Here is a 27,417-nt window from a genome sequence, read left to right on the forward strand (position 1 = left end):
GAAAAAAAGAGAAGTGCTTAATTGCTCCATCATCCCTTGTCTCTCTTGTATGTTTATCCTGCTCAACGCCTCCTCTGATGTACTCCTTTTAATACCTTCTACATCAAAGTAACTGATCTGCCAGCCAAGTCATGAAACTGTGCTTTAAATACCTTGCCTTACTGTGCTTAACCCTATACTAAATCAATAGTGGCACACTGCCCTGCGATAAACGCAAAGACTCTTCCCTTGAAGGTTGGATTCCCACAGCCAAGAGGTGGAGGCATGGACCGAGAAGGCTGGCACACCCAGCAAGAGTGTTTTTCTCCCTGCGACATCCTCACTCCACTGGACCGCATGGAGGCTTATCTACGTATATCTAATCGTCACTCACACAGTCCGAGGGCCTTTTCAACATCTGCTCCTAGGTCCCATTATACTCCTGCACCAACAGGAATACAAGGCTAATAAAGGGAAAGAAAAAACTCACGAAAGAAGAAAGGAGAAAGCATTTTTTTGGTAGAAAGCTAAGGAGTCCAAAGGATCCATGCACTCCCTGATCAGGCAGGAAATAGAACTGGAGATAATTGGAGTCCTAGCCTGAACAGGAAGTGACGTTTTTGATCCTGTCTCCCTGAGAGGGGGTGGAAATCACCCACCGAGAAGGTCTCCGCCTCCAAGAGAAGGCCGGCACGCCCAGCAAGAGTGTTTTTCTCCCTGTGCCACTGATGACCGCAATCTAACCCAGTTCTATATTTTAAAACATCCCTGAAAACTGCAACTCAGCGAAATAGCCAGGTTTCCAGCTTTGGGTTGACAAATAGCTGGAGATTTTGGAGGCGGAGCCTGAGGAGGGGTGGAGTTTGAGAAGGGGAGGGGCCTCAGTGGCATCTAAGGCCACAGAGTCCGCCTTCCAAAGTGGCCATTTTCTTCAAGGAACCCAATCTCTGTCTGCAAGAGATCAGTTGTGACCCCAGAAGATCTCCAGCACCCTCAAAAGCGGGCAGCCCTACAACAGACCCAGAGAAATAACAGCTGGACTCTGTGCACAGACTGATTCTGTGGGTCATTTTGTCAAACAACCAGAGGGATACAAATTTGATGTTTCCCTGACATCAAAAATGGTTAAGGCTGATCTTCACATCATTCATTATGCCAACAGCAGCAGCAGAACATCCCAGGTTTGGTGGGAAAAAAATATTAAGTCAAAAACTCTGTCTGAGCTGCAATGCTTCATGGGAATCTCTTCCCTTCCCTTCCTCCAAACGGCTTTGAATGATGAACGCCGGAAGATTCCCATCCGCTTCCCCCAGCTCGAGTAATCACACCACAGATATATGAGATCTATGTGTAATAAATGACCATAAGGGCATTACATAAATCTCTTCATGTTTGAAAGGGATAAATGTAAAGCAAACATCCCATAACTTAGCGGTATCGTTTGCTATAAATAATTTTTTTTTGGGGGGGGGGAATGCCCAACTGAAGACGCTGTCTGTTGTCGGTACGCTTGTGAAGGATGGCAGGACTCAGTGGGACGTATGGCTTGTCAAAGGTTTGAGAAGGATGGATCAGACCAACGCTCTGTAAAGTTTACGTGCTCATATCAAGGCAGCCGGCTCTGTTGGTAACCGCAAGGACTGGAACCAAGAACGTCTATGTCTACATGCGGAGGTCAAAAAGAAGAGTTTGGATTTATACTCTGCCTTTCTCTTCTGTAAAGCATAGGCTGACCAGACGTCCCGCTTTTGGCGGGACAGTCCCGCCTTGAAACAACTTGTCCTGTGGGTTTTTCAAATGGGGCCGGGCGGGGCACGACAGGGGCATGGCCGGGCATTCCTGGGGGCGGGGCATTCCTGGGCAGGGCTGTGGCGGGAAATGAATGCACGCAGGCACAGGCTGCCACAAACGCTGGTGCACCTCCTGCTAGACTGCTTCAAGTTTTACGCGCTACTGCTGAGAGGAGGGGAGTAACTAAGGCCAAAATCATGTGGCAAAATCACCAATTAGTAACCCCCTCTCGGCACACACAAATAATTAGTAACCTAATCTCGGGAATCTGCGAGAACCTGCTGGATCCCACCTCTGAAGAAGTGGGCAGCAACATTCCTTCATCTCCCTCAAAAGAGAAGGGCAGGGCATTGCTAGCATCCAGCTGTATCTGACAGCTGAAAGTATTAACCCTGGGTGGTGGGGTGTAACGCCCAGGGGGACATACGGGGTCAAATGTCTCTGGGCTGCGACCATTTAGTCATGTGGGGGTGGAAAATTACCCCCATAGCCCTCACCAGCAGAAAAAAATGTTGTTTGGTCGTAGAGGGGGAGGATGGCCGCCCATACTGGACATGGGGGGGGGGGAGACTCAGATTTTGCACCAGGCCACATTTTCCCTTGATATGCCTCTGCTGGGTGGCTTCAACTGGGAAGTTGAATTGAGGTGTGAACTGTTGTAGGGGGCCAATTAGGGTTGCCAACTGAAGGTTGGTAAATCTCTGGAGATATTGGATGGTGAGCCTGAGGAGAAAGGGTTTGGGGAGGGGAGGTACAATGCCAGTGGGGTACAATGCCATAAAGGGGCCACTTTCTTCAGGTCCTCTCTTTTCCCTGGAGATCAGCTGTAATCCCAGAAGATCTCCACCCACTATCTGGAGGCTGGCCACCATAGTGCCAGTCCAGCAGAACTTTAGGAGGACGGGGAAGGATTTCCTCTCCTCCATGGCCCTCTCCTTCATGGCCCTCCTCAAAGTCCCAGCAGCAAGCTAGAACTGGGAAAACAGAAGGGGTGGAGCAAAGGCGTATCTCGGGAAAATGCAAGATCTGAGTTTTCTGCCCCGCCCTGCCCCCCGAATGGGTGGCTGCCCTCCCCCACCACAACCAAACAACTTTTTTTGCACCAGGTCTTGAAGTCAGTGTGTGGACCCGGAAGGGAAGGAGGAGGGGTGTGGAGGGGCGATTTTCTGCCCCCCATGTGACTAAATGGCTGCAGCCTGGAGACATTTGACCCCATATGTCCCCCTGGGTGGTACGCCCCTGGGGTGGAGGAATGCACACGATTGCATAAGACACGTTGTGGTGTGTTTGTTTGTATACTTTTTACGTGGTGTCTAGGGATTAAATATCAGCAAGCGGGGATATAAATGGCCAACTAAATACATACACGTGTACACAGAGGTGGAATCTAGCAGGTTCTCACAGGTTCCCGAGAGTAGGTTACTAATTATTTGTGTGTGCTGAGAAGGGGTTACTAATTGGTGATTTTGCCACGTGATTGTTGCCTTAGTTACGCCCCTCCTCTCAGCAGTAGCGCGCAGAGCTTGAAGCAGTCTAGCAGGAGGTGCACCGGCCTGCGCCTGCATGCATTCGTTTCCCGCCCAAGGACCGGCGCAGTGGCTGCGTCCTTGCCACAGCCCCACCCAGGAATGCCCCGCCCCCGGAATGCCCGGCCACACCCCTGTCATGCCCCGCCCAGCCCCATTGACGCTACGCCACAGTTTGAATCCCACCACCATGGGAACCTGTTACTAAAATTTTTGGATCCCACCACTGCGTGTACATGCATCCTGGGCAAGGCATCTCTCCTCCAGGCCGGCACCTCCGATATCCAATTGCCATTGATGAGGTAATCAAAGATAGGTCAACAGCGCCCAGCTGAGAACTATCTCCGCTAGAACATTTTCACTGAATTTCCATCGTACTATTTTCTATTGTCTTCCGATTCCCCTGAGTTGCTGTGAGAGCCAATTTTTTTTGGCTGGCAAGTGGGATATAAATAATAGGGGGTTCTTTCACAGATCTGCATCTATCTGCCGCGCTGCAAAGGAAGCCATTCGTCCTCCGTTTGCTTTGCAGCCTCGGCGTCTTGTCAGATGCAAATCTGTTTTCGTTTTTCAGATACATTTCAGCGGTAATCAAAATCCTTTCTCGAGCCACGAAGCGAAACCATCTGGCTTCGGCTGCGGGCCCACCTCGCGTTTCCTTTCGCAGGGAGAGACAAAGCAGAGATGGGCAAACTTTCAAAGGAATGTCCCTCCCCATGCGGGCCGATGCAAGACGCCAGATGCGTCTCCTGCAACTTTCCTTCTTTCTTTCTGGCAGCTACGCCCATCCTGGGGAATGTTATTTCATCTTTGCCTTTGGCAGAGGCAGGTTTTCAATAAAAAGGAGAAGCAGGGGGTTAAGGAGGCATTTCAGGGGAGTATTCATGTTAGTCTGTCGCTGGGGGCGGGGAGGGAAGGGGAGAATATGACTAACTCTCTACAAGCCTGACCTGTATGACCCAGGCTAGTTTGACCCCATTTGATCTAAAAAGCTAAGCAGGATTGGCCTTGGTTAGTACTTCAATGGGGGACCACCAAGAAAATCTTGCTATGTAGAGACAGGGATTCTCCATAGGTTGGTTGTGACTTGAAGGCACTTTATACGCAGGCAGATCACTACAGAATGTAACTGCCTAGAAGAAGAAGAGAAGAAGAGTTTGGATTTATATCCCCCCTTTCTCTCCTGTAGGAGACTCAAAGGGGCTTACAATCTCCTTGCCCTTCCCCCCTCACAACAAACACCCTGTGAGGTAGGTGGGACTGAGAGAGCTCCGAGAAGCTGTGACTAGCCCAAGGTCACCCAGCTGGCGTGTGTGGGAGTGTACAGGCGGTCCAGAGTCAAAGCAGGCAACAAACAAGGCGTAATCAGACTTTCCAGAGTGGTGAAGAAGAAGAAGAAGAGGAAGAAGAGGAAGAAGAGGAGGAGGAGGAGGAGGAGGAGGAGGAGGAGTTTGGATTTATATCCCCCTTTCTCTCCTGCAGGAGACTCAAAGGGGTTGACAATCTCCTTGCCCTTCCCCCCTCACAACAAACACCCTGTGAGGTAGGTGGGGTTGAGAGAGCTCCGAGAAGCTGTGACTAGCCCAAGGTCACCCAGCTGGCGTGTGTGGGAGTGCACAGGCTAATCTGAATTCCCCAAATAAGCCTCCACAGCTCAGGCGGCAGAGCTGGGAATCAAACCCGGTCCCTCCAGATTAGATACACAAGCTCTTAACCTCCTACGCCACTGCTGCTCCTGGATTTATACCCTACCTTTCTCTCCTGTAAGGAGACTCGAGGTGGCTTACAAACTCCTTTCCCTTCCTCTCCCCTCAACAGACACCTTGTGAGGTAGGTGGGGCTGAGAGAGTTCAGAGAGAACTGTGACTAGCCCAAGGTCACCCAGCAGGAATGTAGGAGTGTGGAAGCACATCTCGTTCATCAGATAACCCTCTGCCCCTCAGGCGGAGGAGTGGAGAATCCAACCCGGTTGTCCAGATTAGCATCTACCTACTCTTAACCTCTACACCACGCTGGCTGAACTGATTCAAGCCAGTGGACCTAGACTGCCATGAACTGAAGCATGGGATGGATTCAGGCACAGTCCCTCCTGGCTTTGACCATGTTGAAACCACAACCAACAATGATTCTACCATATCCCCCTCAGCTCTCGCAGAAGACACAGTAACTTTCTCGTTCATTTTTGGAAGGTGGTTGTATTGGTCTGCAGTAGAAAAGCCAGATTAGCACCCACTAGTTCCTCAAAGACAAACAAAGATTTATGGGGCACCACCTTTTGATAATCAAAGCCCGCTTCATCAGATACAAGCAGGAATGGAAAGCCCTGATCATTCCCACCTTAGCATCTTGACTTCCTTCTTTGCAAAACCCCCTGCCAACTTCAGATTAGGACACAAGGACTCGGGGATCTCAATTCCTACTCGAATCTGATGAAAGGAGTTTTGACTCTCAAAACATTACACCTCAGACATCTTGTTGGTCTCTGAAGTGAGAAGAGGAAGGGTTGGCTCCCCCGCCCCCCACCAGCCCCGTGCTGGCCTCAGCCAAAGAGGGTGGGGCTTAACTATATCCTGCAGACCTGAGCTATATCTTGCAAGGCTTGGGTGTCGGGTCTCATTTGACAGAGCAGTCTAGCAAGTTGGAACCAGGGTTGAAAAGGCCTCCTGAAGCATGTGGGGCTGAGAGAGTTTTGAAAGAACTGTGATTCGCCCAAGGTGACCCAGCAGGCTAGATCTGGAGGAGTGAGGAAACTACATTTCATTTCACCTTTCCTCCAAGGCATCCAGGACAACGTACACCGAGGTGGGATCCAGCAGGTTCTCACCGGTTCCCGAGAGTAGGTTACTAATTATTTGTGTGTGCCGAGAGGGGGTTACTAATGGGTGATTTTGCCACGTGATTTTTGCCTGAGTTACGCCCCTCCTCTCAGCAGTAGCGCGCAGAACTTGAAGCAGTCTAGCAGGAGGTGTGTGGCAGCCTGCGCCTGCGTGCATTCGTTTCCCACCCAAGGACCGGCGCAGCGGATGCATCCTTGCCACAGCCCCGCCCAGGATTCCCCCTCCTGGAATTCCCGGCCACGCCCTGTCGTGCCCCGCCCAGCCCCATTGGCACTACGCCACAGTTTGAATCCCACCACCATGGGAACCTGTTACTAAAATTTTTGGATCCCACCACGGAACGTACACGTTTCCCCTGTGAGATACGTTGGACTAGGAAAGCATGAAAAGGGGGAGGCCGATTTCACAGCCGTTCTGCCAGTTCAGTGAACTTCCTGGCTGAATAGCGATTCGACCCCAGAACTTCCAGACCCAGGGTTGTAGAGTAAAACAGCACCACCCCCTCCCCAACTGCACCATGCCCCTAAACTCCCCACGGAGCTCAGGAGTGGGGGCCAGACGGGCTCGCACTACCCCCTAACTCCACATGGAGTTTGGGGCAGGGGTGTAGTTGAATGCCGATCAGTGGGGCTGGCCCCGTCCCCGAACTGCATGTGGAGTTCAGGAGGGGCGTGGGCCCATTTAGTGCTGTCCTCAGCTTGCCTAGGCCAAACTTTAAGCAGCAGGTTTCAAGCCTGCTATTTAGCAAGCTGAGCTGACTGGCTCTAGCTTTGCACTGTGGGCTCTGTCCCCTAGCTCCACCCGACTAGAGCCATTTGGAGGGCAATTAGGGGCAGTTGGGGGTAGTCCTGCGAAGTGTCTCTCACATGACCATAGGGATTGGTGCCCAAGGCTCTAGCCCCCTTGTGCCTCCTAGCTATGCCACTCCCCAGATCAAAACCAACACTCTAACCACTGTACCACACTACCCTCAAGATCCTCACCCTGCTCTATAAACTGTATTTCCCCATAATTATTATCAGCCCTGTTCGTCGAGTCCTTATACACTTGAGACAGAAATACACTCACAGGCAGAATCCTTTGCTATGCTATTTTAGAATCCTCAAGCTTTGCCAAAACCACTGTTTGCCCTCTGATTATCACAGGAATATCCCTCTACTAGAAAACCTTAAAATGGAGAAAGGAACTTGGCCAAAGTGTTCCACTCAAGGCCTTTTATCTCGGGCAGGTCCGTGTACTCGACTGAAAACACTCATCTTAAAAGCGATCCAGGTCAACTGCCCAACAAGCATCTTAAAAGTAGCCCAGGGCCACTTCTGCACACACAAAATAATGCATTTTCAAACCACTTTCACAACTGTTTGCAAGTGGATTTTGCCATTCCGCACAGCTTCAAAGAGCACTGAAAGCAGTTTGAAAGTGCATTATTCTGCATGTGCGAAATGAGCCTTAGCCTAAGCAACCTCATAGAGTAGAGTAAAAAGAGGAGAAAGGGATGATACTGCAAGCTGCTTTGAGTCCCCATTAGTATCTGTACTGCTGTTGCTTGAAAACATGGTTGCCACCCAAGCAGATATAAGGAGGAACAGCAAACAACAAAGGCTCATTCCGCACATGCAAAATAATGCCCTTTCAAACGGCTTTCAGTGCTCTTTGAAGCTGTGCAGAATAGCAAAATTCACTTGCAAACAGTTGTGAAAGTGGTTTGAAAACGCATTATTTTGTGTGGGGAAGGGGCCCAGGTCAACTGCCCAACAAGCATCTTAAAAAGTAGCCCAGGTCAACGTTTACCTCAGAAACGAATTTTACCTCAGAATGAACTGGTCCACTGTGCCATTGTTTGTGACCGTCACATGGGCACTCACAACCTCTCCTTGCTTGATGGGTTTCGACGGCAGCCAGATGACCACGTTGCCGTCCAGCCACAGCTCCGTCAGCTGAGAGCTCTCCGTGGTCCGGTAGAGGCTGACGGAACCAATCCTCTGCAAACGAGACATGGTTTCACCTGCGCCTTCCTTCCCGGGCCGAATGGCGTTGCCTTTCCTGATGTCCCCAGTTGTACACTCCCCGTTTTCATCTCCAGGCTGGATGGTGTAATAAAGCTCGATAGAACTCGGGTCAGCGGGATCCGGTGACTTCTTGCGGCCGGAGACAACCGTCGGTGGGTTAAACCAGGTGGGCTGAAGTTCCAGGTCAGCAACGCACAATCCCAGGTCCCCCTTTAGCCTGCAGCTGCCCCGGACTTCCCGAGTTTCCCGGAAAGCAAACACTCTCATGCACGGCAGCTGTTCAGTCGAACTATAATCATCCCAGTCCCTTCCGATGATGTAGAAAAGGACCTGCACCTTTGGCCGGCTCAGGTAGACTTTCTCGTTCATGATGTAGGCTTTCAGTTTCCAGTTGAACGTAAACTTGTTGGTGGCTCCAAACAGGTTGGAGGTTAACAGCAGATCCTGGGGCACAGCATGTTCTACGGAGAACGGCCCATAGCTAGCGTTGATTACAGGAGTCTTCTTGGCTTTATACGTAAAGAAGGTCTCCATCCGAGACTGCAAACTGGAGTTTCTCATGAAGTCCTGGTTGGCTTCTTTGAGGAAAAAGGAAGTATCGGCGTTCAAGATCTGATATCTTACAGGTAGGTATGTTGCTAGCGAGGAAAACTTCTGGATGTTGTCCAGAGCTCCACGGCCCACTGCCACTGCAGGAGAAGAAGAAATACTGTCAAGGAATTGAAAACTTGGTAAGAACACATACCGTAGGTCAGTGGTGGCGAACCTTTGGCACTCCAGATGTTAATGAACTACAGTTCCCAACAGCCCTGCCAGCATGGCTAATTGGCACTCCAGATGTTCATGAACTACAATGGCACTCCAGATGTTCATGAACTACAATTCCCAACAGCCCCTGCCAGCATGGCCAATTGGCACACCAGATGTTCATGAACTACAATGGCACTCCAGATGTTCATGAACTACAATTCCCAACAGCCCCTGCCAGCATGGCCAATTGGCACACCAGATGTTCATGAACTACAATGGCACTCCAGATGTTCATGAACTACAATTCCAACAGCCCCTGCCAGCATGGCCAATTGGCACACCAGATGTTCATGAACTACAATGGCACTCCAGATGTTCATGAACTACAATTCCCAACAGCCCCTGCCAGCATGGCCAATTGGCACTCCAGATGTTCATGAACTACAATGGCACTCCAGATGTTCATGAACTACAATTCCCAACAGCCCCTGCCAGCATGGTTAATTGGCACTCCAGATGTTCATGAACTACAATGGCACTCCAGATGTTCATGAACTACAATTCACAACAGCCCCTGCCAGCATGGCCAATTGGCACTCCAGATGTTCATGAACTACAATGGCACTCCAGATGTTCATGAACTACAATTCCCAAGAGCCCCTGCCAGCATGGCCAATTGGCACTCCAGATGTTCATGAACTACAATGGCACTCCAGATGTTCATGAACTACAATTCCCAACAGCCCCTGCCAGCATGGCCAATTGGCTGATGGGAATTGTAGTTCATGAACATCTGGAGTGCCATAGGTTCGCCACCATGGCCGTAGGTCCTGCTGGATCAGATTGGTGGTTCATGGCTAAGGTTGCCAGGTGGCCCTTGGCCACCATCGGAGAGTAGGAAAATTGCCAGCTCCAGGTTGGAAAATTCCTGGAGATTTGGGGGTGGAGCCTGGGGAGGACAGGGTTCTCAGTGGGGTACAACAGCCACCCTCCAAAGCATCAGGTGGAACTGATCTCTGGAGTCTGGAGGTGAGTTGTAATTCCAGGAGATCCCCAGGTCCCATCTGGAAGATGACATCTCTCTACTGCTCACATTTACTCCACTGCATGTGGAACACACCTGTTGAAGCCCAAGCTTTGCTTGAATGCAAAACCTTGAGTTCAATGGCTGCATTTCAACAGTTTATCATTTTAAGGAGGGCACCCGTGGGTTCCAGAGAAGACAGCCACATTGGTCGGGAACAGAAGGGCTAGATTCGAGTTCAATCACGCCTTAGGGATCAACAAGGCTTCGGGGGTGTGAGCTTTTGAAACTTACGTGGCGAAGGGGATGGGCGGGCTCTGAGCAGCCCACGCCAACACAAAAGCAACACAAACAGTTCAGATACCTGTACTATTTGATAAATAACATTTTAAAATCCTATGAAACTAATGGTGCTATTCCGTTTACCGGCGAGACAAACAATATCAAGATCTACTTGCGATAAAGAATAAAAAGGGAAGAGGGAGGGGGGAAGGGAGGGACACCACGTTGGGGACCACTGATCCACATTGGAGACCACCACGTTGGGGACCAAATTTGCTACTCATGGGGAGAGGGCAGGAATTACTTGAGAGCAGTCATTCTCACTCTCCAACTACTGGATATCGTAATCTACTCTGGGGTCTGAGAGTTCGCCAGGCCCTGAAGTGAGGCATCAAAGCGTAGCTTCACAAATGAAAGTGACAGGAACCGACTGTTAAACACAATGGAAGTGAAGATTCTCAGGAACCCAAACACCCTGTTCCAGATCTTTATTAATTTATCTCCCGGCTTTTAGCAGTTTCGTGAGGCACACACAGCCCCAGCTGAGATCAAACGCAATGGGAGCTCCATACTTGGGGAGTCTGTGTCCAGGCCAGACTCGAACCCGGGCCCTCCTACCCCCAGGTCCTGCAGATTTCCCTGCTTATCCTTATGGGTAGGTCTTCTTCATTAACATCACAATAGATATTCCTGACAGCCCATCAGACTCCCCCCCCCCTCATTTAAAAGCTGGGGCACGGCATGATCCTTACTTAACCCTGATTACACCGAGGTCACAGATGATATATCGAACAAGTCCCGGTCAGAGTCATGAAGTCTGAGCGTCTCGAAGACCCTTTATTAAAATCCCCAGGTCTCCACTGCATATCTTGTTCAGGACTTATTGCTATTCCACTGCTGTAGAATGAAAATTGCAACCTCAGTAATGAAGTGTCTGCTTTCACCCTGGGGAGAGGGGAATCTTACAGAAATGACATTTGGGGGCTTTGACACAGATGAACGACCAGATATCCAGGGGCACAGCTGAGTAATCTGGGCCAAAATAAACCTCCAGGCTCCTAACCCAAAGTAACTCCAACCAAGTCATCTAAAGACATTGCAAAACCAAAAACACCCTCAACAAATCGACAGATTTAACAGTGGTAACTTATTCCCCTTTCTAAATTTTAGCGGTTTCCAAGAACTGGGAAGATCTTGGGGGCTAGACTGATCGCTGGTCTTATTGGGCCTCTTGTGTATCTTATGATACCATAAGGGCAGAAAGGCAGAAGAGGAAAGAGCAGAGAAGTGGTCTCCTCAAGAATGCAGAAGAAGGGACGTGGTATACTCAAAGAACTTCCAAGACAAAGGTGTTGGCCGGGCAGCCATCTCTAATCTCTCATATCTGCCATCTGAAGTGGTTCAACCCATTCTATCAACTCCGGGTTTTACCACCTAGTCCCGTGGTGGCGAACCTTTGGCACTCCAGATGTTATGGACTACCATTCCCATTAGCCCCTGCCAGCATGGCCAATTGGCAATGCTGGCAGGGGCTGATGGGAATGGTAGTCCATAACATCTGGAGTGCCAAAGGTTCGTTACCACTGTCCTACTACAGGTAGACCTGACACTCAATTGGCCAAAAGAGAGGTATGATTCCAGGGATGCTGGGAAAAAAGTGTTTTATGCCTAATAAAGGTTTTGGATTTGGATTTGGATTCTTAAATCCACAGATCGGGGTGATGTAAAAAGGAGGAACATTTTTTTCCTGCAAACTTGAGGGACCTTGCAGGTTTGTAGAAAAACGGGAAAGTTCAAAAATGCGGGAATTTAAATCCTCACCCGAAACAGAGGAACACTAACTGTTTGCACACACAATGCTCTTCTACTGGCCCAACAACATCCACCTTCCTTGCTACATGTGGGGAAACAAATCTCCAGATTTGAGTGTGCTGCTCTTAACCACTACACCATGCTCAGAGAGCTCAACCAGTCAGTTGGAAGTGGGGAAGAGACTTGCACAACAAAATCAATTAAGAGGAAGAAGAAGAAGAGGAAGAGGAAGAGGAAGAGGAAGAAGAAGAAGAGTTTGGATTTATATCCCCCCTTTCTCTCCTGCAGGAGACTCAAAGGGGCTTACAATCTCCTTGCCCTTCCCCCCTCACAACAAACACCCTGTGAGGTGAGTGGGGCTGAGAGAGCTCCGAGAAGCTGTGACTAGCCCAAGGTCACCCAGCTGGCGTGTGTGGGAGTGCACAGGCTAATATGAATTCCCTAGATAAATCTCCACAGCTCAGGCAGCAGAGCTGGGAATCAAACCCGGTTCCTCCAGATTAGATACACGAGCTCTTAACCTCCTACGCCACTGCTGCTCCTAACACAGAACTTATGGGCCAATCAAGTAACAGAAGAAGAAAAGTTTGGATTTATACCCCACCTTTCTCTCCTGTAAGGAGGCTCAAGGCGGCTTCAAACTCCTTTCCCTTCCTCACCCCACAACAGAAACCTTATGAGGTAGATAGAGCTGAGAGGGTTCGGAGAGAACTGTGGCTAGCCCAAGGTCACTCAGCAGGAATGCAGGAATGTGAAAACAAATCTGGTTCACCAGTTAAGCCTCTGTTATTTAGGTGGAGGAGTGGGGAATCAAACCCGGTTCTCCAGATTAGAATCCACCTGCTCTTAATCACTATGCCACACTAGCTCAAAAGGTGGCTGAGTGGGCAACAGAGCCATGCATCTTGGTGCTGAGGACACTTCGCTGAAGCTGAGGGAACCTCCACCAGGAAAAATTCCCCCCAACCCCTAGCACCATGGTGGCAAACCTTTGGCACTCCAGGTGTTATGGACTACAATTCCCATCAGCCTCTGCCAGGATGGCCAATTGGGCATGCTGGCAGGGGCTGATGGGAATTGTAGTCCATAACACCTGGAGTGCCAAAGGTTCGCCACCACTGCCCTAGCACCACTGGGGGCTGATGGGAATTGTAGTCCATAACATCTGGAGTGCCAAAGGTTCGCCACCACTGCCCTAGCACCACTGCCCTACACAGTTCGGATCAAGACAATATCTTCTGACCTGCAATTAAGGATCCCGGCTGGTTTTGTGCTCCATCTTGGTTAAGTTGGCTCCACCATCGCTTGCGTCTCCCTCTATACATTCTTCCCAAGTTAACAAAGCATAAAATAGGTCAGGCCTTTTTGGCAGGAGAAAAAAATACAATGCAGATGTTTCCTAATTAGGCCTGCATTGTTCTGATGTTTCTCCTGTCAGCCAGGTCTATTAAAGCCTTGTGTCTATGTATTAGGCTGGCTAATTAAAAGGAAGACGCTAGAAAAGACTGCCAAATTCCGGCTCCGTCTTCCCCCTAATGACAATGAATCTCCTCCTCCTCTTTCATTAGGGCCAAAGTCATTAATAGATTAATCAGATAAATTAGCAGCTCCGAACGCAGCTTTGAACGTAGCATTCATGTTCAATAGAAATAATCATTTCGGCTCTATTGTTGCCATTCCGGGTAATATCAGCAAAATATTCTCCCCTTTTGGTGAAGTCTCTAGAGAATTTTGAACAGGACCTTGCTTGGTGCCAGTATGGGAAAACTGTGCCGTGCTGTTTTCTGCTCTTGGGCACCACCAAGTTAGCTGGCCAGAAGGAGGTACTGCAGCCAATAATTAATTGGACCCCTCCTCCACCTTTTCATCCATAATGACTTTCAAGGCAGCTTGACGCATATTGATAAAATAAAGTTCAATGTATTGTCAAAGGCTTTCACAGCCAGAATCACTAGGGTGTTGTGGGTTTTCTGGGCTGTATGGCCGTGTTCCAGTAGCAGATGATCGGATGGTAGTATTGCCAATGGTATATATACTCCACCTGCTTTACTACCGTCAGATCCTTTGAAGATGCCAGCCACAGGTGCAGGCAAAACGTCAGGAGAAAATGCTACTGGAAGACGGTCATACAACTTGGAAAACTCAACAACACCCTAAAAATAAAGTTCATTTGAGAATGTTCTCATTTCTTCTCTGACACAGCAATATTCTAGGGGAGAGTCCTGCCCCAATCTGAGTTCTCATAATTCCTTTCTGATTATTCCTGGCCCCTTTCATCAGTGGTGGGATCCAAAAATTTTAGTAACAGGTTCCCATGGTGGTGGGATTCAAACTGTGGCGTAGCGCCAATGGGGCTGGGCGGGGCACAACGGGGGCGTGGCCGGGCATTCCGGGGGCGGGGAATTCCTGGGCGGGGCTGTGGCAAGGACACAGCCGCTGTGCCGGTCCTTGGGCGGGAAATGAATGCACGCAGGCGCAGGCTGCCACGCACGCCGGTGCACCTCCTGCTAGACTGCTTCAAATTCTGCGCGCTACTGTTGAGAGGAGGGGCGTAACTAAGGCAAAAATCACGTGGCAAAATCACCAATTAGCAACCCCCTCTCGGCACACACAATAATTAGTAACCTACTCTCGGGAATCTGTGAGAACCTGCTGGATCCCGCCTCTGCCTTTCATTCAATCTCACTGCCTTGATGACTAGATGGTTAATTGTCACTGCAAGCTTCGTCTTCCGTCTAGATTGCTGGCATTTTGGCTGTCCCAAGGCAGAGTCAGAGGAATCAGAGGGAACAACTTTTCTTCTGCTAAGAAGGTCAATGACAGCCAGGAATGGTCAGTCTTCAGGCTGTCTGCTTTCTCCCCCTTCTCACTGATTTGCAGTGTGCACTGGCCCTTTAGTCAAACACCACGCAAAAAGAACCTAGTGCACCCTCAGATTGCTTTTTTGCTGTGTGATGTTTGTGTGGGTTTTTTTTTTTAAAGGCACGTTGCATACTAGTAGCCAAGAAGAGGGGAAAAGTCGGAAATGAACTGAAGGGACCAAGTGGGAATGGTTCTAATTCTGAAAATTATTTGGGAAATGTTCCCTGCTAAACTGGAAATAAAGAGAAGCGGCAAGGGGCACACATTACAACGATAAAAAGAAGCAAATAAAGAAGCAAAAAAGGAGCAGCAGTGGCGTAGGAGGTTAAGAGCTCATGTATCTAATCTGGAGGAACCGGGTTTGATTCCCAGCTCTGCCACTTGAGCTGTGGAGGCTTATCTGGGGAATTCAGATTAGCCTGTACACTCCCACACATGCCAGCTGGGTGACCTTGGGCTAGTCACAGCTCTTCTGAGCTCTCTCAGCCCCACCCACCTCACAGGGTGTTTGTTGTGAGGGGGGAAGGGCAAGGAGATTGTCAGCCCCTTTGAGTCTCCTGCAGGAGAGAAAGGGGGATATAAATCCAAACTCTTCTTCTTCTTCTTCAAATGGGGGAACCATTCCTCTCTAGTAAGCTTCTGCCTTTGCCTTTGGCACTAGCTCTTCTAACAGGCAGCTCTGCAAATCTTCTGATTTAGCGCTGGGCACTAAATCTGGACGCTTGCACATAAAAGCAGAGGTACACCATTGACCTGCCGATCTTCCTCAAACCCTCCCGTGGTAAGGTGTGAACTCAGAGTCCAAAGATTCCAAGCTGAGGTCAGTCGCTACAACTAAGCCGGATCTCCACAGTGGCTTCCCTCAATCAGCTGGTGACATTAGAGTGACAATTTATCTTGCTAATAAGAACATACCTGGGAGAGTCCTACATTTTGTTTGGTAAGTAAAATAGCTGGTCGGTGTGGTGCAATAGTTAAGAACATAAGAACATAAGAACTAGCCTGCTGGATCAGACCAGAGTCCATCTAGTCCAGCACTCTGCTACTCGCAGTGGCCCACCAGGTGCCTTTGGGAGCTCACGTGCAGGATGTGAAAGCAATGGCCTTCTGCTGCTGCTGCTCCCGAGCACCTGGTCTGCTAAGGCCTTTGCAATCTGAGATCAAGGAGGATCAAGATTGGTAGCCATAGATAGACTTCTCCTCCATAAATCTGTCCAAGCCCTTTTTAAAGCTATCCAGGTTAGTTGCCATCACCACCTCCTGTGGCAGCATATTCCAAACACCAATCACATGTTGCGTGAAGAAGTGTTTCCTTTTATTAGTCCTAATTCTTCCCCCCAGCATTTTCAATGAATGCCCCCTGGTTCTAGTATTGTGAGAAAGAGAGAAAAATGTCTCTCTGTCTACATTTTCTACCCCATGCATAATTTTATAGACTTCAATCATATCCCCCCTCAGACGTCTCCTGTTAAGAGCGGCAGACTCAATAACCAGATTTGATTCCCTACATGAAGCCTGCTGGGTGTCCAAGGGCCAGCCACAGTTCTCTCAGAACTCTCTGTGACCATCTTTTGCCTTGAAAACCCTACGGGGGTCACTAAAAGTAATCTGTGACTTAACAGCACATGTACACACACACACACACGCAAAGAGTTTCCAGAGGACGAACGCAATTTCCTTATCACGCCCTGTGTTACTGGATGGCAGTCATTTGGCAGTCAAGCCTCCGCAGCCAGGGGTGAAGGCCCAGGGGTGGCATTTGTGCCCTTGCCAAACACCCCCCCCCCCCCACGAAATCACCGTTTGTGGCACAGCATCAAAGTCAGGCGCCAGCTCACCTTTAACCACAAAGCCCAGAATTTGGGATGCACTTCAAAGGCTCTTGGCCGGGGGGAGGGGGGGGGGAAGCTGCCAAGTATTTCTGTCACCCCTCCCCCTTTCCCCTCCTAGTAAATCTGCTGCTGTCTTCATTTGCCTTTTGATTGGGATTCGGTTTGGTCCCTGAAACCCCAAAGAATTTCGCCACCCGACGATGCAACCCTTAATGACAAATGGTTAACAGGAAACCCCCTTGCCACCCCTTCCCCGTTCCCCGTCCCCCCCCCGCCCCACAACCAGGCCTGGCAACCTGAGCCGATGCCTGAACTTTCACCTCTCGCCTGGCAAAAGCCCAGACTAAGTCAACATCTCTGGGCTGGTTTGCATTACCCGCTCCTTATTAACATCCAGAAGAGTCGGATTTGGCTTCCAAAGCGGCCGGCTGAACAGGAAAACTTCAGAAGAAGAGGGCCTCCCCCATTGAAGTCTGACTTTGGAGCTGAGCTCATAAAAAGGGGGACTAATTAGAACCAGGTTATTGAGTGGGGGGTCTTGAGCAGTTTCTACAGAGCTTTCCTTCCCATGCCACAAGAAAGGAGGGAACGCTTTGCCAGAGTTCTCACGGAGGAGGACGTTATATCCCCGAGCATAGAAAGGTAGCGAGTCAGGGACAGAAAGAGTCAAGCTAGTTTTCTGCATGGTAGGAATGGGTTAGGAGGGCTGGGCTGGAGCATCGGGAAACCCACGCCTGCCAGCTTTCCAGACAGAGGATTTATATATTTATTTAATGGATTGTCGAAGGCTTGCGTCCCTGCTGTGAGATGGGTAAAACACAGACCCCACCACCCAATCCCTCTTCACACTGTGTCACGCAGAAACATATCTTCCTGTGACACACCTCTGAAGGTCAACCCCAAACAAAAAGCCATAAAGTATCAACCACGTCCAACACAACCCAAAACACTGAGATTAGGCGAAGATGCATGAAGCGCACCTATACACAAAGGCCTCATATTATATTCTCATCTCAAATCCTGTATCAAAAAATGTACCACTCGGAAGGAGGAGGAGGAGTTTGAAGAGGGGGAGGAGTTTGAATTTATACCGCACTTTTCTCAATTGTAAGGAGATTCAAAGTGACTTACAAACTCCTTCCCTTCCCCTCCCCACAGCAGATATCTTGTGAGGCAGGTGGGGTGAAAAGAGTTCTGAGAGAACTGTGACTATCCCAAGGTCACCCGGCAGGCTTCATGTGCAGGAGAGGGGAAACAAATCCAGTTCACCAGATGACAGCCTACCGCTGTTCACCACCACACCACGCCAGCACACAAGCTGTCCAAGTGGCAGCAAACTACAGAACAAGTGAGACAAACGGAGAGAAATGAGTGAACCATTAACCCAGATGACAAGATGCAAAGTGAATCCTTTTTCCTTGCAGGAACATCAGGTTTTCTTTGGAGCTGACTTTTATGATCTTTAGTACATTTGTAGCCAGTGGTGGGATCCAAAAATTTTAGTAACAGGTTCCCATGGTGGTGGGATTCAAACTGTGGCGTAGCGCCAATGGGGCTGGGTGGAGCATGACGGGGGTGTGGGCGGGCATCCGGGGGCGTGGCATTCCTGGGCGGAACTGTGGCAAGGACGCAGCCGCTGCGCCGGTCCTTGGGCGGGAAACGAATGCACGCAGGCGCAGGCTGCCACGCACGCCGGTGCACCTCCTGCTGGACTGCTTCAAGTTCTGAGCGCTACTGCTGAGAGGGAGGGCATAACTAAGGCAAAAATCACGTGGCAAAATCACCAATTAGTAACCCCCTCTCGGCACACACAAATAATTAGTAACCTACTCTCGGGAACCTGTGAGAACCTGCTGGATCCCACCTCTGTTTGTAGCCCCCTCCGCAAAAGAGAGGGACACTTTGATCATGGGTTATTTTCTAGAACACATGACATGATAAAGGTGAGGGCGTGGTTCATTGGCCCAGCCCCTACTTGGATTTATGAAGGTCCCAGATTCAATATTTGGCATCTTCAGATAAAATGTTGCGGTAGTCAGCCATATCAAAGGCCTAAACCATCAGAGCAGACAACTCCAGCCAAGCACTGACACATTCGCTTTTCCCCGTCTTCAGAATGGGAACCTTGCTTTTAAAAATAACTTACACAAAAACTTTGATGGTTAACAGCCACAACTGTGTGCCTCAAAATAAACCGTAGTATTGATAGCTCATGGGCACAGACTAGGCGTCCCCAACCTTTTCGAACCTGCAGGCAGCTTAGGAATTTGACACGGGTAGTGGGCGCAGACATAAAATGGCTGCCACAAAATGGTGGCCACGGGAGGAGGAGCTAGCCACAAAATGGCGGCTATGGCTTCGCTTTGTTCATACAGTGAAGATTCACCTGTTGTAGTGACAGATGTTGCCACAGCGACAGTTTCGAAATTCACAGAGCCAGCCGAACCTCCAATGGCCGATCTGGGGAAAAGCCCATTGGACCCCACCCGCTTTCTAAAACACTTGGCCAGCATTAGGGAAGGTGCTAACGGGCACCGTGGTGCCCACGGGCCCTGCGTCGGGGAGCTCCGGCTTAGACGATCAGATGTGGAAATCCAAACAGTATCAGTTACGGACCAAATCTTCACACTTTCCAGGCACAAGAGGACCATCTAAGGTTTGCAGTGACCTTTTTTATTCCAGTCAATTAAATTTGAGACCGGGCAAAGTTAAGAGGGGGAGAGAGAGACAGGAAAACAGGGTAATTCCCCCTTTCTTGTTTGCGGAGCAGAAGGTGGTCATTTAGTTTGTGTTTTTAAACTCGTCATGCTTTATAGAATCCCACCCCCCCCTTTTCTTCTTCTTTTTCTCCCTGCCAACGGTGATCTCATTTCATAGCTCAGACGCTCAGGCTGAATTGAAAGCAGAGACGGCGAAAAGCAAGAATGGATGTTCCCCTTTAGTGCAGCTGCAGTCATGCAGGTAAAAGGGGAGAGCTGCTTTGGGGCAGGCCCAGGACTCTATGGTTTGAAGCCACCGAGGCATCTCTAGGCACAAAGTTGATCGGAGGACCAGGGGCGGGGGGGGGGGGTGCTGAAGAAACCCCCTGCTGACCTGGGTTATGGAGTTTCTGAATTGACCTGGCTCCAGACATCTGATTGATGAAGCCTCTGGTTTCCCCAAATTAAAAAGGGAGATCAGCTCGTACACCAAAAGGTAGAGTCAGCCCTGAGGGCTGAATCAGGTCAAATGATTTTTATCTTACTACAAATGCTAATTTTCAGCCCCATAGCATTTCCTCCGGGCTCCGATCAAGCTGATTACGTTTTGCATCGCCCCTTTGCAACCTGACCCCCTTCTCTGTGACACCCCTCCCACCTTCTGACTGGGAAATAAGGGTAGAGGGGTCTCAGTTTCATTTGTATCTGATGAAGGCAGCTCCGACTCTCAAAAGCTGGTAGCCCCCAAATCGTGTTGGTCTCTAACATGGGGCCTTTCCCCACTTACCTTCTGCTGCGCGCTACTCGGGCCAAGTAGTGCGGGGTCCCGCGGCACTCCCCACTACAGGGGCAGCGACAACGCAGCCGCCCCAACGCTGCCGCTGTCGTGCCCCCTCAGCACGCATCATTCCTGGCGCTGGAGAAAATGGCGCCTGGGCACGCGCCAGAAATGACGCATGCAGTGAGTAGCGCGCAGCGACGGTGGTAGAGGGGAAAGAGGGGAAAGTGGGGAAAGGCCCATGGACTCCAGCTCTACTTAAGGACTGTGTACTTTAACCAGGGGCTGGGTGGGTGAATCTTGGTCATGGTTCTTGTTATCCTTGCATTTGAGAGATCAAGAAAAGCTCATGAGATGAACGCTCATATTGTGATGTGGTCATTTTGCTATCCAGCCCCCCCCCCCCCTCCAATACTCGTAATTTCAGCAAGCCCCTCTGTGATACATTTCCCTATCCATGGTGTGCTCTGCCTGGTCAGACCGCCAGCAGGAGGAGCTGTCCGAGTGTTGGAAGGACGCTCTCTTCCTGTTCACAATCCCCTCCTGTTTCCGGATCAAATCCCCAGGTGATGAGAGGAAGGCAGACGACTCAAATAAATCCCTGTCCCTTTTTTGTTGATCAATTTTATCAAAGGAACACACAGTGAGAAGTGGACAAATCCAGAAGCTGAAAGAAGGCCACAAATGAGCCAGTTTTGGGCAGTGAGATGTTTCATCCTGATCTCTCTGGAAGGGGATTTGGTCAACCACATTTCCCCCGTCTCTCCTCCGAGAAGCTCAGGGCTGTGGACACCATTCTCCCATCCCACACTTTATCCACACGACAAACCCGCAAGGGCGATTGGGCTGAAACAGAGCGACTGCCCCAAAGTCGTCCGATGAGGATTCGTGGATAAATTTGTTAAAGATGGAACAAGCGTTATATAAGCAATGAAATATATTAATGGGAATTGGTGCTGCGCTGGTCACAGCAAGAAGTGTTGAAATCAGTCGAGGATTTGTACTGTTCTAATCTTCGAGATACAACTTGAACATTTTTTTGGGGGGGGTGTCTTTGCTCTAACTGCTCTAACTGCTAGGCCACACTAGCTTTCCTAACAAAGCAATGTGATGGTCACAGCAAATCTCAGTCATGCAGCAGGTGTACCTAAACAAAGGGACAAGAACTAAAATGGTGCCCCCTGGGTCCCCCCAAATTATGCCCCTACCTCCTTGCACCCAGCCTCTCCTGCAGTGTGGCAGCCAGTGGGCACGAAGCCGGTGAGTGTAGCCCTGGCATGGAGGGAGCCACCGGGCGCTGCACTGCAGGAGAGGCCAGGCGCAAGGACCCAACCTGTGTCTGGCACCCCCTCACGTGACTAGATGGCATGTACCCAGGGACATGTGACACTACATGTCCCCATGGGCGATACACCTGTGGCAGGCAATGCTCAATTTAATGGACTGTAGACCTGACTGAGTATATGGCGGCCTCATATGCATTCAGATGGGCTACGGCCCTGGTGGCGAACCTTTGGCACTCCAGATGTTATGGACTACAATTCCCATCAGCCCCTGCCAGCATGGCCAATTGGCGGGGCTGATGGGAATTGTAGTCCATAACATCTGGAGTGCCAAAGGTTCACCACCACTGGGCTACGGGGTGCTTTCCACTAATTTTGGATCCCATGCAGTGGCCACTGGGAAATAAAACCTCCAGCTCACATGCAGTTAAAGGGCATGTAATTGCTCTCTTTGACCCAGCTCCCATCCCTTTCAACAGGGTTTGCTGCGCAGGAGAAATTCCCAGGCACTCCTTATACGACACGGAAAATTCTTCTGGCCTCTAAGCCCCAGGCACTGGGCCGCACCAGATACCGGCGGAGTGAATTATTGAAGCTTATCAGCGATCGCTTTTGAAGCCTGCCCAACTGACCTCGCCTTTTTGAAAAAGCTATTCAAATCCTTTCTTGTAAAGTCAATTTTCCAGTCATCTCTGACATCTCCCATGCAAGCATCTTGAAACACTTTGCAAAAGAAAAGAAACCCTGTTCATCAACGCGGAGATTAAACCAACGTGTTTCCAGGACGGGCTGAGCGCTGGCTCAGGATTGTGTAATTATGGGGAACAGGAGGGAGCGAGGCAAGGTTTTGCCATATGTGTGGAATGGGGAGGGGTGTGTGTGTGTGTGTGTGTGTGTGTGTGTGTGTGTGTGCGCAGAGAACAGTTCAAAGAGTTGAAACAAAAAAGGAGAAAGTTCCAATTTCAAGCACACATGCAGGGAAAATTGGAAATGGGTCAGGTAACTCATATCGGGGAATGTGGCATTGTGCTACTTTGTACTGAGAACAGCCAGACTGAGCCCCCATCACACAATCACTCCACACGGTGTCACAGAGAAAACCTTTGTCTCATTGCACCATGCCTCGGAAGATGCCCGCCATCTATCTGTCTGTCTGTCTGTCTGTCTGTCTGTCTGTCTGTCTGTCTGTCTGTCTGTCTGTCTGTCTGTCTGTCTGTCTGTCTGTCTGTCTGTCTGTCTGTCTGTCTGTCTGTCTGTCTGTCTGTCTGTCTGTCATCCATCCATCCATCCATCCATCCATCCATCCATCCATCCATCCATCCATCCATCCATCCATCCATCCATCCATCCATCCATCCATCCATCCATCCATCCATCCATCCATCCATCCATCCATCCATCCATCCATCCATCCATCCATCCATCCATCCATCCATCCATCGGCATTTGTTTCCCGCCCTTTACCTTTACCATGGTCTCAGGGCGCGTTGCAATAAAAACCATACAAATCTAACGCAACAATGGTAAAATCACAATAAAACTCCACCCTGAACACCCCAAAACAATCTAAAATCTCAAGCACCCACCCACAGAATAGAAAGGGGTGTATGGACACTTTGCTGCCCCCCCCCCCCGACGCCATAGATATGTGCAAAAAGTTAGGATTAAAAACTACTGGTATCAGCCTGGAAAACCCACAACACCCAGTTGATTCCAACCGTGAAGGCCTTCGAAAATACACAACCCAAAAGAATTTAAACAATAAGTGTGTGCTATTTATATTTACATCATGAATTTCGGGGGGGGGGGGGTGATGGTCAAACATTCAGTATCTCCAGCTCTTTAAAACCATCCATAAGGTTCCTGCAAGTACCTGGTTTCCCAAGAATGAATGGTTTGTTTTGCTCTATTTCTTTGCAAATCAAGATTCTAGTCCTCAGGGTGCTAAGGATCCTGGCAGGGACTCCACATTACTGTTTGGGTAGGAAAATGCAGGTGACCAAGCACTTACCATGCCACCCTTCCCTGCCCCACCCAGGGCACTTCGATCATTCATATGACTTCTTCCCAGTGTCGTGTAGTGGTTAAGAGCAGACACACTCTAATCTGGAGAACCGGGTTTGATTCCCAGCTCTGCCTCTTGAGCTGTGGAGGCTTATCTGGTGAACTAGATTAGGTTGTGCACACCAATACATGCCAGCTGGGTGACCTTGGGCTAGTCACAGTTCTTTGGAGGTCTCTCAGCTTCACCTACCCCACAGGGTGTTTGTTGTGAGGAGGGAAGGGAAAGGAGTTTGTAAGCCCCTTTGAGTCTCCTTACAGGAGAGAAAGGGGGGGGGGTATAAATCCAACTCTTCTTCTCATCATACTGATCGGAGGCACAGGTGGGGCTGTGTCTCTCTGCTCTCTTTAAGGCTGTCATTCAGAGGCGAGCAGGGAGCTGTTCCCCTTGGCAGCAGAAGACAGGACTCACAATAATGGGCATAAATCACAGGCAGAAAAGTACCGGCTGGGTATTAGGATTTTTTTTTTAACAGGAAGTAGAACTGGCTGCCTAGGGAGGGGGTGAGCTCCATCTCGCTGGCAGCCTTTGGCCCTTTCTGCACAAACCTTTTAAAACATTTTGAGGCAGGAAATAAAATATTTCCTCCAGGGAGTTTTGCATTGTTTTCACCTCCTCCCAAGTGTTATTTGCAGCCTTAAAAGGTTTTAAAGGAACGTCCTTTTAAAATGGCACTTTGGCTGAAACGTTTTGAAAACATGTTCAGTTGGCTGTGCGATCGCTTTAAGACGTTTCCCACGGCTCTGTGCAGTCCTTGGACTTCTCCTCGATGCCATTTTGTGAGCTCATTCCGTTCCCCCTCGCCATTTTATTTGCACCATTTCTGTGTGATTGAACATTCAAATAGCGAGGGATTTGAGTCCCACTACAAGGGAAAGACTAAGCAGGATGCTGCGCAGAAAGAATAATGTCCCCAATGCCTCCATTTTGGTGATTTTCCAGCGTGAGCCTTCTTGCTCATGATGCCAGAAGGAAACCTATTATTACAGGGGTGGCGTGATTGCATTCTTCAAAAAGAGAAGCCTCATATCTCCGCAGCCCCCATTCTCAGCTGTAATGTTTGGTACTACATTATCAGATAGCAATGCAATTTGTTGGGAGTGAATCTGATATTCAGTGTTTCCCAAATTATTTCCATCAGGCGAAAGAAAGAAAGAAAGAAAGAAAGAAAGAAAGAAAGAAAGAAAGAAAGAAAGAAAGAAAGAAAGAAAGAAAGAAAGAAAGAAAGAAAGAAAGAAAGAAAGGAAGGAAGGAAGGAAGGAAGGAAGGAAGGAAGGAAGGAAGGAAGGAAGGAAGGAAGGAAGGAAGGAAGGAAGGAAGGAAGGAAGGAAGGAAGGAAGGAAATGTGTCATAGAATTGTAGATTTGGAAGGGACTGCGCAGGTCCTCTAAGTGCAGGATCAGGCTAAAGCGAAGAAGAAGAAGAAGAAGAAGAAGAAGAAGAAGAAGAAGAAGAAGAAGAAGAAGAAGAAGAAGAAGAAGAAGAAGAAGAAGAAGAAGAAGAAGAAGAAGAAGAAGAAGAGCAGGAGCAGTTTGGATTTATATCCCCCCTTTCTCTCCTGTAAGAAGAGGAGGAGGAGGAGGAGGAGGAGGAGGAGGAGGAGAACCCAACATAATAGGGAAGGACTCTATGAAGGAATCCACGGCCCTCATTCTGCAAGAACTGAGTGAGGCTGTTAATGCTGGGATATTTTGGAGGACATGGATTCATGGGGTCACCAGGAGACAGGAGCCACTTGATGGCGCTTAACACAAACACAGAATTGCTCCTGACCAGGAAGATCATGCTAACCAATGGCTCATTATCCTCCCAAAAGTCCAAGTAGTCAACTGTGCCTTTTAACAAAAAGGAATTTCTCTCCCAGGCTGGCCCTAGACAAATCTGAAAGTGACTCTGACTGTTCTGTTGTGGAGCTTCTGTTAAACAACACAGATGTCATGCTCTTGGAAAAAGTAGCAAAATTTATTTTACAAGTGACAGAACTTTCTAAGTAATGTATATTGCTATATACAGTTTTCCTGTCTGCACTTTGAATGTACTCTTGATTTGTATGTCAAAAATGTCTGGCAACGCTCTAGAACCTATTTTTAAATGCCAAATAAAGGTGGTGGTGGTGGTGGTGGTTGTTAACAAAAAGGCTGTATTCCAAAAGGATCCACCCCAAAGGAATCAATTTCCACCATCAGCGCAATCCACAGCGATACCAGCAGTGCTCATTTCTCTCAAGCATGTATGGTGTTGCGGCCTGACAAGCGTTCTCTTGCTGGAGGTTTCTAGATTGCTTTCTAATTTGGCTTCCACCCAAAAAGCTCCCCGCAGCTCTGCAACCTTTCCTGCTCCCAAGAGGGGAAGCAATACGTTACCTAACATCTGGCCAGATGTGTATCTGGCTGACCTAGATACTGCTCGGTGCAGATGTTGCCCAACAAAACACAGAGGAAGATAACAGAGCACAGGAGATGGATAGAGGACCACAATACTGAAAGCCGAGCCCAGATCAACTCTGCCACTCCGGCTCTTCTCTAGGGCCAATTCTAATAAATCTGATGAGGACCTCGACGTCTTAATATGGATGTACTGCAATGAACTGTCCTTAATTTTCACCTGCATTTCCTTTGGCTTTATTATATGTAGCCAATGTACCACAGGGGTTAAGAGTAGAAACTTTCCTCATCCAAATCGTTCCCCAGGTTTTGGAAATCCAAATTATCCAGCTGCTGTAGGAGTCAAACAATAGAGTATTTGGAGAATCCTAGGGTGCCTTGCTGATGAGATGACATCATTTCCGGTTCCGACTAGAAGTAATGCCAGGGCATTGGCACAGCACAGGAAGATGCAAGGACAGCACCCAATCACCACATCCATTTCCTCATCCCCGCCCCAGCCGCAGGTGGGGGCATCAATTAGGAAAGAGACAGGCAGTATACAGGGAAGTCCCACCCCCCAAATCCTGTGACAATTGTCTCAGGACACCTCACTACAGAGCCGGCTCTGTTCCGCAGCCATTTCCCTCCGCCAACGGCTCTGCCGCCTGGCATTACATTGATATAAACGCCTTCCTCCCTTAATATCCTAAAAATAACACGCAACCGTTTTTCTCAGCCCCGATATGCCGCCACGGTTAAACAAGGCAAAGATAGGAATTATTAGTAACATAACGTCCAGCAGACCGGCTGCTAATGCCTCCGGGAGACAAGAGAAGCGGGGATTTCCTGCACATTTGGAAATCAGCTTTACTGGCTAGATTGCCAAGCAGAGTAATCACTAGATCTTTTTGCAATTCATTTCCATCTGTGGAGGGGAGGGTCATCGCTGCCACAAGACCGGATTACAGGCAGCTGGGTGGCCGGGGGGAGGAAGAGCGCGGGCGGACTGTACTTTACAAATGAAACACTGAATAAAAAGAACCCTCAATAAACACTGAATAAAAAAGATTGGGGCACCTTCCTTATGAGGAGAGGCTGCAGCGTTTGGGACTCTTTAGTTTGGAGAGGAGACGGCTGAGGGGGGATATGATTGAAGTCTATAAAATTATGCATGGGGTAGAAAATGTTGACAGAGAGAATTTTTTTCTCTCTTTCTCACAATACTAGAACCAGGGGGCATTCATTGAAAATGCTGGGGGGAAGAATTAGGACTAATCAAAGGAAACACTTCTTCACACAACATGTGATTGGTGTTTGGAATATGCTGCCACAGGAGGTGGCGACGGCCACTAACCTGGATAGCTTTAAAAGGGGCTTGGACAGATTTATGGAGGAGAAGTCGATCTATGGCTACCAGTCTTGATCCTCCTTGATCTCAGATTGCAAATGCCTTAGCAGACCAGGTGCTCAGGAGCAGCAGCAGCAGCCGCAGAAGGCCATTGCGTTCACATCCTACATGTGAGCT

The 27,417-nt window shown here is 49.2% G+C and overlaps 1 protein-coding gene across 1 annotated transcript in view; it reads right to left on the minus strand.

Moving 5' to 3' along the window:
• TMEM132C (transmembrane protein 132C) overlaps window positions 1-27,417 on the minus strand; it is a 267,580-nt gene that overhangs the window by 168,725 nt on the left and 71,438 nt on the right. Inside the window, 1 exon segment of the mRNA XM_048514591.1 lies at window positions 7,943-8,831. Coding sequence (XP_048370548.1) covers window positions 7,943-8,831 — 889 coding nt within the window.

Source organism: Sphaerodactylus townsendi, linkage group LG13 (assembly GCF_021028975.2).
Source record: "Sphaerodactylus townsendi isolate TG3544 linkage group LG13, MPM_Stown_v2.3, whole genome shotgun sequence".
In the NCBI taxonomy this organism is placed as follows: domain Eukaryota; kingdom Metazoa; phylum Chordata; class Lepidosauria; order Squamata; family Sphaerodactylidae; genus Sphaerodactylus; species Sphaerodactylus townsendi.